Source organism: Podarcis raffonei, chromosome 1, assembly GCF_027172205.1.
Source record: "Podarcis raffonei isolate rPodRaf1 chromosome 1, rPodRaf1.pri, whole genome shotgun sequence".
Classification (NCBI taxonomy): Eukaryota; Metazoa; Chordata; class Lepidosauria; order Squamata; family Lacertidae; genus Podarcis; species Podarcis raffonei.
The window spans coordinates 92720668-92736580 of NC_070602.1; the positions used below are offsets into that span (position 1 = coordinate 92720668).

Sequence of the window (15913 nt, forward strand, 5' to 3'; positions counted from 1 at the left end):
AAACTAAGGTTCAAATTTCACTTGAAACCCTTTGTAACTGAAAGCTTCAAATTTTAATGTTGTGCACATTTAGAGCTTTGTCTGTGGTTATAGTGTGCAAGTGCTTGTCAGTGATTATCCCACCACCCCACCACCCCCAATTTTCGGCCACATGCTGCTTGCGACTACAGTATTCCATGTATGTCCAGGAAATTCCAGACGTATGGCAACCCTAGTTGTGTCTACATCACAATGATGTGCTGCAGAAGGCCTCACTGTGCAGTTTGTTACCAGAAAGCAAGGGCAGTGACCCACCAACAGTTGGGCCTGAGGGCAATGTGGTTTGGGTCAAAGAGTCTAGAAGTGGGCAATGCCCACTTCTGGCTTGTTCTACTCACTGCCAACCTTTGACAAATTACCCTTGAGAGACGAAAGAACCACACTGGCTCTTCAGATCACCAGATACTGGAGGCATAGAACAGCAGGTGGCCCTTGTCTTAATACCCTGATACTTATCTAGATGTTCAAAAGTTGGCTGCTTTTGAGAGCGGTATACTGAACTGTATAGTTCTTTGACCCCAGCACAGCAACTTTATGCATCTCAAGACTGTCCAGAACTAGCTATGACATGAACTTTGTGGTTTCCTCCCAGTCATGTTGATTGCTGAAGAATGGGCCTAGGAAACAGTGGTTGTTGCACTTTATGACAAGGACATAGGACCTTGGGGATTAGGGGCACTGACTCACATTTGGTCCCAAAAAACTTTTCCATGCTGTGTGCTGCAGCACCTTGCACTTCTAGACTCTGGAAGTCACGAGTGCTGGAATAGCACACCCAGGATCCTGAATCAGAACCTTTCAGACGTGCTTCTAGTTCCTCAGCAACCTTTATGTCAATTCTCTAATACTTTGCTGAGAATAAGCCCTCTTCTCATTGTCCTGTTAAAAAAGACTTTTCTATTTCTTTTATGTATGTGTTCTTTTTCCAGATCATCAACCCAAACTTCATCCAGGAAGGTGAGTAAGGACAGAAATGTGGCAGGTTGTTCCCATGATCTAGCAAACCAAACATTGGGTTTAATCATCTTTGCCCAAACAAGTCCTTATCTGAGTAATTAGTCAGGAAAGAATGATGCCAAGCAAGTACCACTCACAGTCCCAAGGAATCTATTGCATGGTCAACCAGCCAGTTTGAACCCACATTCAAATTTTGTCTGGTAAATATGTGTGTGAGAGGGAGAGACAAGGGAGGAATATGAGATATTCAGTATTCAAACATACTTCAATATTATGTTACTTGGATTAATATTTGGTTTCATATTGCATCTGTTCACACAAAAATGAACATAATTAATTTATTTGAATGCGGTTTACTTGCTTTCCTTTGGTTTATTCAAATTTAAATAGATTTTCGTGTATTTTTAATACGATCAACATGATTTTAGTTATTCATCCATCTTTGTGTTCTGGAGACTCCCGTTTTGGTTCTGAAAGGTAACCTTTACTTTATTGGTAACCCTTATTACCAACTTATTGGTAACTTATTGGTAACCCTTGTTCTAGAACTTCCTTCAGAATTCTTTGCAATGCTCTGGAATTTCATGGGAGACCATGGGATGTAGGGTTTCCTCATGGAGACTTTCCAGGTGTGAATTTGTGTGTGAGAGTGCTGAGATTTTCAGGTTCCCGAGTTTTACCTGATAACGGATGCTGCTTTTATTGCTTGATGCTTGGTTTTACAAGAGGTGTTGGGCAAGGTCTTTATAACAGCCCTTTATAAATAACCCTCAGTACAACAGAGGCATCACTGAGGCACATTTTGTATTTTCAACGTCCTGTGGTTAGTTTTATGTTTTCAGTGAACATTATGTCTCTATACGTGTGGCCTTTGCTGCAGTTGCTCCAGAGTTTCTCGTGCCCTTAGTGGACATCACCTGCTTGCTTGGTGACACGGTAATGTTGCAGTGCAAAGTCTGTGGGCGACCAAAGCCAACCATAACCTGGAAAGGACCAGATCAGAACATCCTTGACAACGACAACAGCACAGCTGCATATGCAGTTTCCTCCTGGTACGTTCATATTTTGCAGAGGGCATTGGGATGGCACAAATGTAGCAGTTGCACTCCTAGAAAATGCGGTGCATTAAAAGTGTTTGAATCCAGCTAATGACCCTGTATGCCCAACTATGTTAGGAGAGCCAGTTTAGGACATTGAAATTTGAAAAAAAAAATAAGGTAAACAAATGTAGGCATATGTTTGGCGAATGTGGGAACAGGCTGCTGAACTAAATGGGTATTTGATCTGATGAAGCAAGACTCTTCTTATCATTCCTCCTCAAAGGGGGAATTGGACAAATTAATGGAGGCCATGACAGCTGTGCTCTGCCTCCATGGGCCACAGAAGGGGAGAGTGTTATTGTGCTCGGCTCCTGGTTGCCAGTTTCCCACAGCCATCTAGTTGGCTGCTATGAGAATAGGATGCTGAGCTAGGTGGGCCAACTGGCCTGATCCAGTCCAGATCAAAGCATGGCTTCAGAAGAGGAAGGAGGTTAATAATAATAATAATAATAATAATAATAATAATAATAATAATAAATAATTTTATTATTTATACCCCGCCCATCTAGCTGGGTTTCCCCAGCTCCACTCTCATCACTTTCAAGGGAGCTGGAGCCATACCTTCTCTAAGGGAGGTTTTAATCAACTCCCTGATCACAAGAGAGAAAGAGAAAGAACACATGTAGTAAGCCACACCTCTGAAAGAACCTTGTCCACATCCTCAGGAAACAATGAGGGAAATTCATCAGAGCAGCTGAATGCTTCTGATGATAAGAAATCAAGGACACTTTAGATATAGGCGCTGTAGTCAAAGGCACACATATGATGTGAGTACTTTTATCCATGAAATACATCACAGGGTACAACCACAGAATTGTTCTGTACGGTTTCCTTGTGACATTTTCATGCATCTTAAAGTATGTGGCCGCAAGCGTTTTTTTAAAGTAAAGCAAGGGAAATAGTTCTTTGGTAGCCCTTTCGGCAGGTCAAAAGGAAATATTGATGTTCTCTGTGGGACACCCCTATTGCCTTTCTAATGGGTTTTTCTGGCACTGCAGCAACCTTTTACTGTTTATGCTGACTCCAGGAGAGGCAGGCAGTGCACGTTTAAGTGATAGTATTAGAAGAAGCAGAGGACCACAGTAACAGCCCACACTGGTTTTATTATTATTTAAAAAAACAAACCACTTTCTACCTGGTGCTGAACTGTGCCATTCTTATGGGCCTCTAAATCATTAATCATTAACACAGAGAGCTGGATCCATTACTACTTTCTTCCTCCTCTCCTTGTAAGTCACCTGCATCCACAAAACTGCATAATACGAAGGGCTCTACTTGTCTGCTATCCACTGAGACTTGTTTTCTGTGTCAGTTGAAATGGATTGGCAGCAGCTTGCCACTGGAAACTGAGCCAGTGTAAAATGCTTAGCAGAGTAACAGATTAAAACACTGACATCTGCATCTCTCCAGCGATTCAGGTGAAATCACTCTGAAGATCTGTAATGTGATGCCTCAAGACAGCGGTATTTATACTTGTGTGGCAACAAATGAGCTTGGAACAGCGTCCACTTCAGCTACAATAAAAGTACAAGGTAATGGATTTCTTGCTGGATTATATTTTGTTTGCAATGGTGGAAGACATAGTTTGCAGGGGCTTTTTGTATGTTTGCTCAGCCAGAGCTTCCATTGGTTTAAATCATGGTGCAATCAGCTTTTGAAATGTTTGGTTTAATGGTACATAGGCCTGTATACCACTTCAAAATACAGGTGAGGAATCTACACATGTCAAAACCATCCCTGCCTGTGGAAAGCTGACATGCTAGACTTTTACAGACCAGGTTGGTTGTGTATGTGTGTGTAATGGGTGATTCCTCATTTGCATTTGAAATACTACATGTACTTGGTGTACTACTTTCTACATGGGAAATATTAAGTACATGGGAAATAACCAGTTCTCCCCTCCACATGCCCCCATCACTACAAATTCATCTCTTCCCCTTCTCCCTCTCTCTAACACACACACACACACACACACACACACACACACACAGAGTTAAAGTGATATAATCCTAGAGGGTGAACAGCATACTTCCCACCACCACCTTAAACATGTATATCAGCTCTCATGTGTACTATTATTTGCAAGAAGAGCTTCGACAACAAAGTTAATTGCCCACAATTTTGGTATATAGCATGGCCCATTGTCACCAAATGGGTGCTGGCTGGTGATACTTGGATTAGGTTAATTGCAGGTTTTGTGGGAGCAAAGACTGAGGAATTAGGGCTAAAATTTTGGGAGGAGTGGAGTTAGCGCCCCTGCCCCAACCATTTCCCCACCCCTCCAACCTGCCATTTATCCTGCAGAGTAAAGCATACAAGTACAGGATCAGATTCTAGATCTCTGGCAGTCTCTAATAGTTGTGTCCTAATATATGTCCATCAGTTTTTCTGTACCCATGATTGCACTAGGAAACTTTCTCTCTCTGTTTTATTAAACCCTCTTTCACGTGCTTTGCTATGCAACTCTCTCCTGATTTTGCTCCCCTGTCTTCACCCCAGGTGTCCCTGCAGCCCCAAATCGCCCTATTGCTCAGGAAAGAAGCTGCACCTCGGTGATTCTTCGCTGGCTGCCTCCATCCAGTACAGGGAACTGCACCATTTCAGGTTACACAGTGGAGTACAGAGAAGAAGGTATATGCTTAAGCATTCCATACTCATAGTACACCTTTGGTCTGCAATTGATTGCAATAGGATGATCCAGGTTGTTGTACGGAGCTGCTAGGCTGAGTTAATAGGCTTCGGTGCCTTTTAATTTGGGGTGTTGCCTATGCTGCCTCTTTCAGCTAGGGTTGTCTGGTGCAAGTGGGACAAGTCGTGTCCCGTGGCAGGCAGGAGAATACAAGTGAGCAGAACTGGTTTGAGGTTTTTGGGAGCCCTTAGGTAAGAAGCCCTAGTGACCTCTTTCCTCCTCCCTGCCACTACCCACTTGCATACTCTCTCTTTCTCTGCCAGCAATTGAGCAAGCAGTGGCAACTGCTGTTCCTTCCCTTCACTCCCATGGCTTCTTTGCACTGCCTGCTGTGGGCCATGGCAAGAGAAGCAACAGCAGGGCCAGGTTCTTCTGCTGGTCAGCAGTGGGCCTCCAGCTTAACCATGGGCCTCAGAGGATGTAAGTGCAAGTGGAGCAAGGGAGCACCAGTTTTACATGGGGTTGCCAGCGTATATAAGTGAAAGGCGAAACCTATGGACTTGATCTGGCAAGCCTGTTTTCAGTCATCCTGGCTCTCACAGTCCAGATGTGAAGGGTTCTTCAACTGGTGGTGATCACCACACTGGTCCATACACCTGACAAAGACCAGTGAAAAATGCATGACCAGCATGCTGCAGTAAGCTGGGGGAAGGAACCTCAGGCCCATAGACCAAATGTGGCCCTCCAGGCCTTTCTGTCTAGCCCTCAAGCAAGACTCCTAGGCAGCACACCTCACTGCCCCTGCTTCCTCTCTCGAGTGTTTTTTGCCTAGAATGTATTGTTGAACTCTGATAATGCCTCTTGCTTGCCGAGATGGAGGACAGAGAGGAATGTTTGCATGTGTGTAAAAACTAGCCCGTTGTACATTTTACATTTAATGGTTCTTCCCACTTTTGCCTCTGGCGCTGCCCACCACTGGCATGTGGCTGCCACAAGATTGCCCAGAAAAGAATCGGTAGTAATTTGAAGCTCTTTACAGCTGGGTCTGAAGTGGTAGAACAGACCATACTGCTTCAGTCCACCAGTCCACAGAGGATGAAGAGTATTACTGAATACTTTCCTTTGCAAATTTTATTTATTTATGTATTTATTCAACTCCCTACCAATAGAAAATAAAGTTCTAATGATTTCCCCATTGCACAAGTTTTCCACTTGGAATGATTTTTTAAATATGGTGTTCAGAAATAATGTCTCTTACCTCTAGCCTAATATGGTATAGACCATTCTACAACATCACACTACTGCATGTTTAAATCAGACAACACAAGAAGACAAAGTGGTTGCTACTTTTCTTAGCCTTTTTTTTTTTTAGTACAGGTGACTTCTCAAAGAATCTGTATTTCTTTTCTTTTTTTATCAATTAGGGCCGGATTAAAGCTTAGTCTCAGTGTGGTGGGGTGGAGGGGAAGAGTCAGTAAGGCACAGCATCCTCCGTTCTCTAAAATCTATAGTCATGTTCTTTTAAAAAATGTTATCTTAATCTCTCTCTGCATAACCCGTAGGCTCACAGGTCTGGCAGCAGTCTGTTGCCTCCACCTTGGACACCTACCTCGTTATTGAAGATCTCACACCTGGATGCCAATATCAGTTCCGAGTCAGCGCCAGCAACCCCTGGGGAATCAGTTTGCCCAGCGAAGCCTCTGAGTTTGTGAAACTTCCAGAATACGGTGAGAACTTGGTCAAAAAGGGAAGGATACTAATTTTCAGAGGGAATAATATTAGAGCTGGTCGGTCAGAGTTCTGCTTTAAAAGCTAAAGTTTGTGTGATTATCAAGCTTCTTGTTGGCATTTTGTAGTCAACTATAGATATCTGAGGGCGACGTATATATGATTGTGTCTTTTCCGATCAGCACACATGTATTTAGATCAGCTCTTTTCTTTTGTTTTCAAGGCGTAATATTCAGGAACCGGCATGCCGTCTGCTTGCTTGTCAAGGCTCTTGCATGATTTTCTTTCTTTAAACTTTTCCCTTTGTATTACTGATGTGTAATAAAGACTATAATTGGCATTGCAACCAACTCTATTTCCCCATCCCTTTGGGTTTCACAGACTCTGCAGCAGATGGAGCCACTGTGACCTGGAAAGAGAACTTTGATTTCGCCTACACAGAACTGAATGAGATTGGAAGGTGAATTATTTCACTAAATGAGATTGGAATCAATTATTTCACTAAAACACACAAGCCAGTCTTTAAAAGTGTTTCTTTTAAGTTATCTGTTAAGGCAGTGGGTGCGTGATTTATGAATGAATAATGCTTATTATCATTTCTCTCCACAGGGGTCGATTTGCTGTTGTAAAGAAATGTATCCACAAAGCCACCAGGAAGGATGTTGCAGTGAAGTTCATCAATAAAAAAATGAAGAAGGAGGAGCAGGCAGCACATGAGGCAGCCATGTTGCAACATTTGCAGCATCCTCAGTATATCACTATTCATGACACCTATGAGTCACCTTCCTCCTATATATTAATTTTAGAACTGTAAGTCTTTTGATGGAAGCTAAACTTCTTGTTTGTTATACTGAGGGAATCCTCCATCTTTGCAATCACACATTTCATGATTGTAATGAAAACGATTTCATTTCCCCATGAAAAGAGCAATATTTCAGATGACTGTGAATGTCAAATTCACACAATCCAGTATGTGCATTGGCCGGGGTGGGGTGGGGGGTGGGCATAATAAGTCAGTGTGAAGTAGCATGCACTTAAATAAAGAGTCCTATACTGTATTTAAAATGAGATAGCCCTTATTACACTGCAATATATAAGTATTTTATTTATTGCTTTTTAAAAATGCCACTTCCATTGTAAGGTGCTAGTCGCATGTTTGAAGTATTAGCAAGCGTTTGTCGTTATGCTAGATTGCTTTTCACGGTGCATAATTGTTGGCTTTTAGGATGGATGATGGCCGTCTCTTGGACTACTTAATGAATCATGATGAATTGATGGAGGAGAAAGTAGCTTTTTACATAAGAGACACAATGGAAGCCTTACAGTACCTTCACAACTGCCGAGTCGCTCATTTGGATATAAAGGTAGGAAGCTTGTGTATATCTCTATCTATCGTGGTGAATTCCAAGCATTCAGTCTGTTCTAAATTCAGGTGAAGAGACAATCTACCTATAATGAAAACACTTAAAAGTACCTGCTTTGTGTCACTAATCTGTCCTTCTTTCAACTACTTCATTATAGCCATATTTGTGATGAAGGCATCTGGTCCAAATTTCAAAAAAAATTCCAAGCAGTTCTGAGAATTCACTTACAGGATGTCATTTTTTCTGTTTTAATATCTTGTCATTAACAAATGACATATAACCAGTGCTTTTTTTCTTTAAAATAACCTTTAGGGGTACTCTCATTTTGACTCAAGAAAATCACCATTTTATAGTTCAAATTGGGAAAAATAAATACAGTAAAGTACAAAACTTCACAAAATGTTTAGGGGTATGCATACCCCTGTGTACCCTCAGAAAAAAAGAACTGTGTATAACTCACATACATCTTCAATGTTTTCCCACAAAGACCCCACATGCCAGTTCTTTCCTTCCTTTCGCACTAAAGCTCCTTGTTGAAAAATGTGTAATTGGGGGTGTGGGTGTGGAGGGGGGTGATGAGATCTTATTTCATTTGTCCACATAACTTTGCTTATACCTTGATAGAGATAGTTCCAGGTGGGTAGCCGTGTTGGTCTGCCGTAGTTGAAACAAAATAAAAAAATTCCTTCCAGTAGCACCTTAGAGACCAACTAAGTTTGTTATTGGTACTGTATGAGCTTTCATGTGCATGCACACACGAAAGCTCATACCAATAACAAACTTAGTTGGTCTCTAAGGTGCTACTGGAAAGAGTTTTTTTATCTTGATAGAGATGTAAACATAAAACTAATTTATATGTTGCATACATGAAGCTTAAATCCTTCCTTAGACTGGCTCAGAATGTTGTGGAAGATGGATACTTCAGCAACATACACACATGGATTAAGCAGTGTAGCAGAGGCTTATTCTTGTTTTTTAGTGAAATGGCCTGAGTAACCAGACTGTCCACATGTCTGCACTGCTGCTCAAAACATGCACAATGTTGGATTATAGCCGTTTTGTTGCCTTTTCTACTTAACTAGGTTTTTCCTCAAACTACTCCTCAGACATGAGCTTATATCTACATAAATCTAAGATGTAAAATATTTTCTATAAGGTTGTACATGATGCTTGCCATTCACCCACCTCTACCTAGTGAGCATTTGTGGCCTGTACATCTTACAGGCTGGTCTCCTGTAGTGCCTTTCGTTTTAAACATCACTGTACCCCAATGTAGACAAGTTTCAAAATGTCTCTATCCTTCAGCTGGTATCCACTGAAACCTTTCACTCAAGTTTGTGCATGGTGCTTTGCTGGGTGGTCGATCTAATTTTATAATTAAGGCTGCAATCCTCTATACATGAAAGTAAGGCCTATTGAACACAGTGGAACTTACTTCTGAGCAAATATTCATTGAAATGCTCTGTAAGTACCAAAATGCAAAGCCTCCAAACTAGCTGAGCAAATACTTATGGTACTTCACTTGGGACATATATGTGTGCTGAAGAAGAAGTGCCAGCACACACATTGTTGGTACATTTTTTCCTTAACAGGAAAAGCAAAAGAATGTATGATCTGAAGGACCACAGGAACCACATATACACTGCCTTGGGTTCTGTGGTGGAAGGCAGGCAGGCTATAAATGTGATAAATGTTGGCTTGAACTGATTTATAATACAAAAGCAATGAACAATGGAACCCTTTTTTTATCCTTGCTCTCCACAGCCAGAAAATTTGCTCATTGACTTGCGAATCCCGGTGCCTCGCGTTAAGCTAATAGACCTGGAAGATGCTGTTCAAATCACTGGTCATTACCATGTTCATCATCTGCTTGGAAACCCTGAATTTGCTGCTCCAGAAGTTATCCAAGGTGCTCCTGTTTCGCTGGGCACAGATATTTGGAGCCTGGGTGTGCTCACCTATGTCATGCTGAGTGGTGTGTCCCCCTTTCTGGATGAAAGCAGGGAGGAGACTTGCATCAACGTGTGCCGAGTGGACTTCAGCTTTCCCAATGAGTACTTCTGTGATGTAAGCCATGCTGCCAGAGACTTCATCACTGTCATCCTTCAGGAAGACTTCAGGAGGCGGCCAACAGCAGCCACTTGTCTGCAGCACCCTTGGCTGCAGTTTCACAACGGCAGCTATTCCAAAATCCCACTGGATACCTCACGCCTATCCAGCTTCATTGAACGCCGCAAACACCAGTTTGATGTGCGGCCAATTCCCAATGTTAAGAGCTTCATAATGAGCAGGATGAACCCAGGAATATAATGCAATACAAGTACTTTGATTTGACACTGAAGCACCGTGGCGTGTGAAAAGAGAGAAGGTGGAATCTATGTCTGTGTAAAGTATTCTAGTTGATGTGATGTCAAAGAAAGTGTATGTACTTTTCCAGCAGTTGCATTATCTAACTGGTTAGAACTAGAGGCTTTCAGATGTTGCATATGCAACTCCTCGTGTGGCTTATCTTGCAATGATGAAGTCATGTCAAATACAGAAGAATATTTTAGAAAAATACATCATTTGAAAATGGTAACCAAAACACCATTGCCTTACTTTTGAAAGGCAGCCTTCTAAAAGACCTGGACACCCTTGCTGATCTTATTAAACTTTAACTCATGTATTTGAAAGGCAACGGAAAGTAAAGAAATAAAACTAGGCTGACCCTCCACAGTCAGCATTTCCTGAAACAACAACACTGGACTAGATTCGAGATTTTGCAGAAATAGTTGCTCCTCAAGTCCTAATGAAGCTCTGTTTCACTAGGAGAATTCCACTTGTCTTCAATAAGAATTAACCTTGTGGCAGAATTGTTTTTTTATGGCCCTTGTGCTATCATAATGTCAGCTTTGCCTGTAAAGTGACTTAGGTATGCCGTATTGGTCAGGATCATAGTATACCTTTGTCAAAAGTCCTTTGGATTCTCCAGCATTCACATGTTCAAAGCTAACATACTGTAAAGTAGCAATGTGCTACGGCTAAGATGGTAAATTCACTGGAACAAAAAATGTTTTGATGAAGCACAATGAGACATTTTTTAAAGTAAATTTTTATAGCTCTTGTACAGACTTTTTTGTGAAACCTGTGTGTTGAGAAAAGGCTATGTTACAATAATTACTGTTATCTGTAAACTAGATGTCAAAGACTTTTTCTATTGCAGAATGTTTGTTGAATTCTCATATAGTCTGTAAAATGAAAAGGAATCTTATTCCTTTTTCAGTTTTAAAAGTTGATCAGTTGTGAAATCAATCCAAAGTTGGCCAAAGTGTGGTAAACATAGTGGGTCCATCCTTACAATTATTGCTTCAAAATTAGTCTTGATGTGTGAGACTGGTAGTTTACTGCATATTTGTACACATGCATCTCTCTTCCTAGCTCCAGAATCCTAACTTCTATGCTAGCATATTTGTTCCATCCCAAACTCTGGTGTTAAATAACAATTCAAAAAAGACTATTAATATAAAAAGTCATTGTAATGGTCCATTATTGTGCACTAAACACGCCACTAACTTAATAGCCCCTTATAAATCATCAAAGTATTTTCAAACTAAGAAGCTTTTGAATAGTTCCAAATTGCAGTTATCTCAAATTAATATTGTAAGAACTAGTCCAGCTTTTCACACCAAGAGGAATTTAGTGCCAAGACAGTGACTGACCATATCCTAATCATTTAGAAATCAATCAGCAATTCATAGTTAACTTTTTCCTCTATCCCACCAACTAATCTTCTATAAACTCTGCAATGTGGCAATGGACCTAGTAATAATCAAAGGCATGGTGAGCTCTCTCATTTTGCCTGTTCAGTTGGTATCCATTTGTTGAACACAATATACTAATGGTTCTGGCACATCTTTTAGTCACTTGTGTCCTAAGCAGCTGTCAAGATTAGGCAACCTGGTAGCCAAGTGACAAGGGTTCTGTAGCCTCTCAGTGGCACATGACATATTATATTAACCTGGAGTATTTTACCGTTTTCTCCTTTCTCTTGCCCACAACCCCAAACAGATCAAATCAGGAGCTGTAAATGTTCTTACTACAGTGAGAGTAATAAGAAAGGTGGTAAACACACTGATGTCTGGTGAACCAAGAAACAAGCCAACAAATCAGTACAGAAAAGGAGAAAGGTACTTGACTTAGATTTTCTGGCTAGAAAATGTGGTTCAACAAAGCAGAGGGCCTTTCCATAGGGAAAGAAGCTGATGTCCTTTAACTTTTCAATGAAGTGGTTTTTTCCTGCTATTTTTTAATCAAGAGGTTTGTTATACTATGAACATCAATGCAGTGATCATCTAACCCACTGTTATAAAAAAGGAATGTGGGGATAGGATCAACTCTTGAGGTTCCTTTTAGCTGCTACAATTTCCTCAAGGCACTGACAATCATCCAGAGGCGGAGCATATCGGCTCAGGTATAAACAATGGCCAAGATCCAGCCCAAGTTACCAATGGCGGAATCCCACTGTAATCAATGGAAGATATTAGTCACAACTAAGTAGTCCCAGTGGCTTCAGTGTGACCTAGGCTAGCTACAATCCTATGCATACTTAATGGAAAGCTAGTTCCTCTGAACACAGTGGGTACTTCCTTCTGAGCATGGGCAGTCCAAAACATGTTGATGTCAGAGGCAAAGGGACAAGATGGTGTCTTTCCCCATTCTATGTACAAAAGCCAAGGAGACTTTAGCTCTGTTGATGGGGCAGCATCCTCCACTGCACCTGAGTGCCGTGAGCTAGTTCAGGGATGCATTACAGGCCATGCGACACAAAGGCTTTCAGCATCTGCGCAAGGCGGCTTCTTCACGTTACATGATAACAATTGAGCCACCGCTGCTTCTGCATAAACATACGTAACATAGTGAGACCAGACTGCATGTCATGGATCACTTCACTGGAACCAAGGGCAACCTCAGTAAAGCATCACAACTTTTAGATACGATAAAAGGAACAGATGTGGATCTTTGCCACATCTCCTTGTTCTTTCCAGCTGCAGTAGCCGCATCAAAAATGCCTACCTACTTTCTAGTTCTGTTCTTCTACATATACGTGGAAGAGTGACTGTCAAAATGTGTACCTACTTTTGGTTCTTTTATTTGTGATTCTGGGGAAATGCAAAAGAGATTACTTAAGCATCCTTGAAGAACAAACCTCTATGGTACATTTAAATCCCTATGGAATCATCTATGGGGGAAAAATACCTGAATCTGTGGCAAGCAAATAGGCAGGATTTAAGACAAGGACTGACTGCTGTTTTATCATGAAGTCTTGAGAGTTGTTTTCTCAGGCATAAAGCAGTTTTTGCTTCAAAGGGCTTTGTAATGTGAATGTAAAATCTACATTGAGCCAGAATACCGTTGATGTCTTACCTTCTGCAGCAACGTCAATAACAACCAAGAGGCTCAAAGGTCATTTAGGCATTATGTGTGACAATTCCTGGAATCTTGCTTTTAATCTTTTGTAACAAAGCAACTTAAGACTGGCTGCATATCTCTGTGTTCATGTGTGCCCTTCATCCTCTGCTGATTTTGTTGGATATGTCATCTGCAGCCGGTAGTTGTATGCAACAAAGTGTGACTAGCCACGATTTGGGACCATTGGATTGTAATTAGGAATTGCTAGACACAACTTAGTTCTCAGATGAATATCTGTGTGCCATTGCATGGAAGACATCTTTCCTATCCATTTGTAGAAGAAAATCCTCCACAGGGCTCTGGTTTCTCCTCAAAGCTGATTGTTTATGGACTGACACATCAGAAAATGGTGCTTTCCTAAGAGAATAAATGTCAGATCCCTTTTTTTTTGGCTCCCCAAGCTGGTTATACAATTACTGTCCAATATCAAACTGCTTCTAGAATTGTTATACTAGTGACTGTTAACAGGCCAGGATTCTGTAATTTCTCAGCTTATACTCTGAAGCTAGTGGTAACAAACATCTGTTCTACTTAAGCCATATCTTATCCTTATGCTCTCTTTTTCAGTGCTGGTGCTTTTGCATCTTTCTGTCAAACCACTGAGTCTGCTTTTGCTAGCATGTCACTTCAACAGTATACTACTAAGGTCAGACATGTAAAGGGCACAGCAGACTACAAAAAATAACACTTTAAAAAATATTTGCAACAATCATTTCTGTGGTGGTGGTGGTGGTGGGGATTGTATTAAGAGCTTAAAAAATTACAAGGTGCAAACGAATTCCACAGCCTTAATCATTTTCAGTCTTTTGCTGGTCTGCCTTAAGTGTTATCTCATTATTTTATTATTGATTTTGTTTTGTATGCATATGTGTTTTCTAAAACATTTTGTAAATATTTTATTTATACTTCTGATTCTTCATGTGTAATGTTGTAAAGTGATTTCCTGCTGTCACATGTTCTTACTCTTCTGCAGTATATATAAATATATATGTTATCTACAGATGATAAAATCTACATTTTAGGCTATTGCCTTCCTTATAAATACAATATACAAAAGATTCAAGTATGGGAATTTTTTTTTAATATAAAAGCAATTCTGCTGATAAAATCAATTAAGACAGATATTATAAAGACAAGCTTTTATTTTGACTTATATGGGGGGAGAACACAGGAGAAGAAATTGTGAGAGCTGCCTGCCATGTAAAGCCATTAGATACAACTGAAAGGGGGGGTGTGCTTAATGAAAGTCCGTTATCTATACTACTTTTCCCCCCTTAAAAATAGGATTTATGATTTCTGACATATGTGCTTTAAGACTGTAATATGAACCTTGAAATAATGAGAATTGATTAGCTCTACTGTGTTCGGGCCAATTCGATTTTGACATTGCTAACACTACCTTTAAAAAAAATACAAATTTTGCTACATGACCACACCAAAACTGTTCAATTTCCACTGGTCTATGTTGATCAGGTTACTCACTGCTAAAGGTGGTAGTGTGTGACCCCGAACTTTTAGCAGAGACTAAAGATTAAACGTCCACAACAGAGGACGTTCTTAATGTGAGCAATGCCCGAGTTCTTACGAAGCGAGTAAACCCGAACGTGCTATACGACCCTGCAGGTGATTATTGGCTCCCAGGGGGGTGCGGCTGAAAATAAATAAATAAAAATAACTGAACTGAACTAACCAACTGCGTCACAGATAACTCGGTTCTGCCCCCTTCCCCAATAATTCCTGGCTACGACCATGCTCCCAGGTCCTTATTTGCACAAAAGTTCGAAACACATCTCAATCGGGAAAACCTGTAGTCCTTTCTTTAAAAGTTATCCATCCCTGAGAAGCCCGAAGCTTCTCTTTCAAAATGGACCCTATTCAGTATTCTTCCGACGCAGATGTTGCTTCCAGTGTCGTCGTCGTCGACACTGTGCTGCACTCCGAGGGATTTTTCCTTTGGCGATGGAGTTTTTATTTGGCTTTTGGACGCACATGCGGCGCCCCCACTGCGAGTGCATGGCCTTCTTCTCGTACTCCCCTAAATTAAATGTACACACCGCTTTCCCCCTCAAACGCTCCAAGGCATGGGCGTAGCTAAGGGGGGCACCTGCCTCCCTCGATCAAGTAAAACAATAGAAATAACAAACTGACCAACCACGTCGGTCCTACCCCCCCAACAAAAGTCCTGCCCCCCCCAACATAAATCATGTCTACGCCCATCTCTCCTCTCCTGGGTAGCTCTATTCTGGAGACCGGGGGGGGGGAGTCGCCGCTTTGTGCCTCCACACAAAGGTGCTAGGTGATGTCTGCTAGGTGATGTCCACACGCGTCCACCCGGACACACGTGCACCAGAATATCCGTGTAGTAGTAGCACAAGCAACTGCAAAACAAGCCTCCCTGCCTTCTCCGCGGAGCATATACAACCTTCACTCCTCCTCCGGTACCAATTGCACCCCCTTCTTTCCAAGCAAATAGCACCGGCTAGGATGCAAGAGAAACCCAGGTGCCACTAATACAATAGTAGGTCCGGTTGGGTAAGAAGAGTAGTCTCCCCTAGCGCGCATGTGCAAGTGGCGCCCCGTAAGGAATCGCCCCGTTTCCTAGCGACGGAGGAGAGTTGCCCCGCCCCGCCTTCCCTTGCGTCATTACT

At 41.5% G+C, this 15913-nt stretch overlaps 1 protein-coding gene across 12 annotated transcripts in view; it reads left to right on the forward strand.

The window, feature by feature from the left end:
* The window catches only part of KALRN (kalirin RhoGEF kinase), a 488570-nt gene extending 477034 nt beyond the window's left edge, over positions 1–11536 (forward strand). For all 12 annotated transcript variants that reach the window (XM_053404179.1, XM_053404188.1, XM_053404207.1 and 9 more), the window contains 9 exons: positions 969–996; positions 1877–2048; positions 3507–3628; positions 4596–4727; positions 6288–6452; positions 6835–6913; positions 7063–7263; positions 7679–7817; positions 9582–11536. In XM_053404179.1, coding sequence (XP_053260154.1) covers positions 969–996; positions 1877–2048; positions 3507–3628; positions 4596–4727; positions 6288–6452; positions 6835–6913; positions 7063–7263; positions 7679–7817; positions 9582–10127 — 1584 coding nt within the window. In that variant the 3' untranslated portion in view covers positions 10128–11536. The remainder of the gene's footprint in view (positions 1–968; positions 997–1876; positions 2049–3506; positions 3629–4595; positions 4728–6287; positions 6453–6834; positions 6914–7062; positions 7264–7678; positions 7818–9581) is intronic.
* Positions 11537–15913: the final 4377 nt, after the last annotated feature.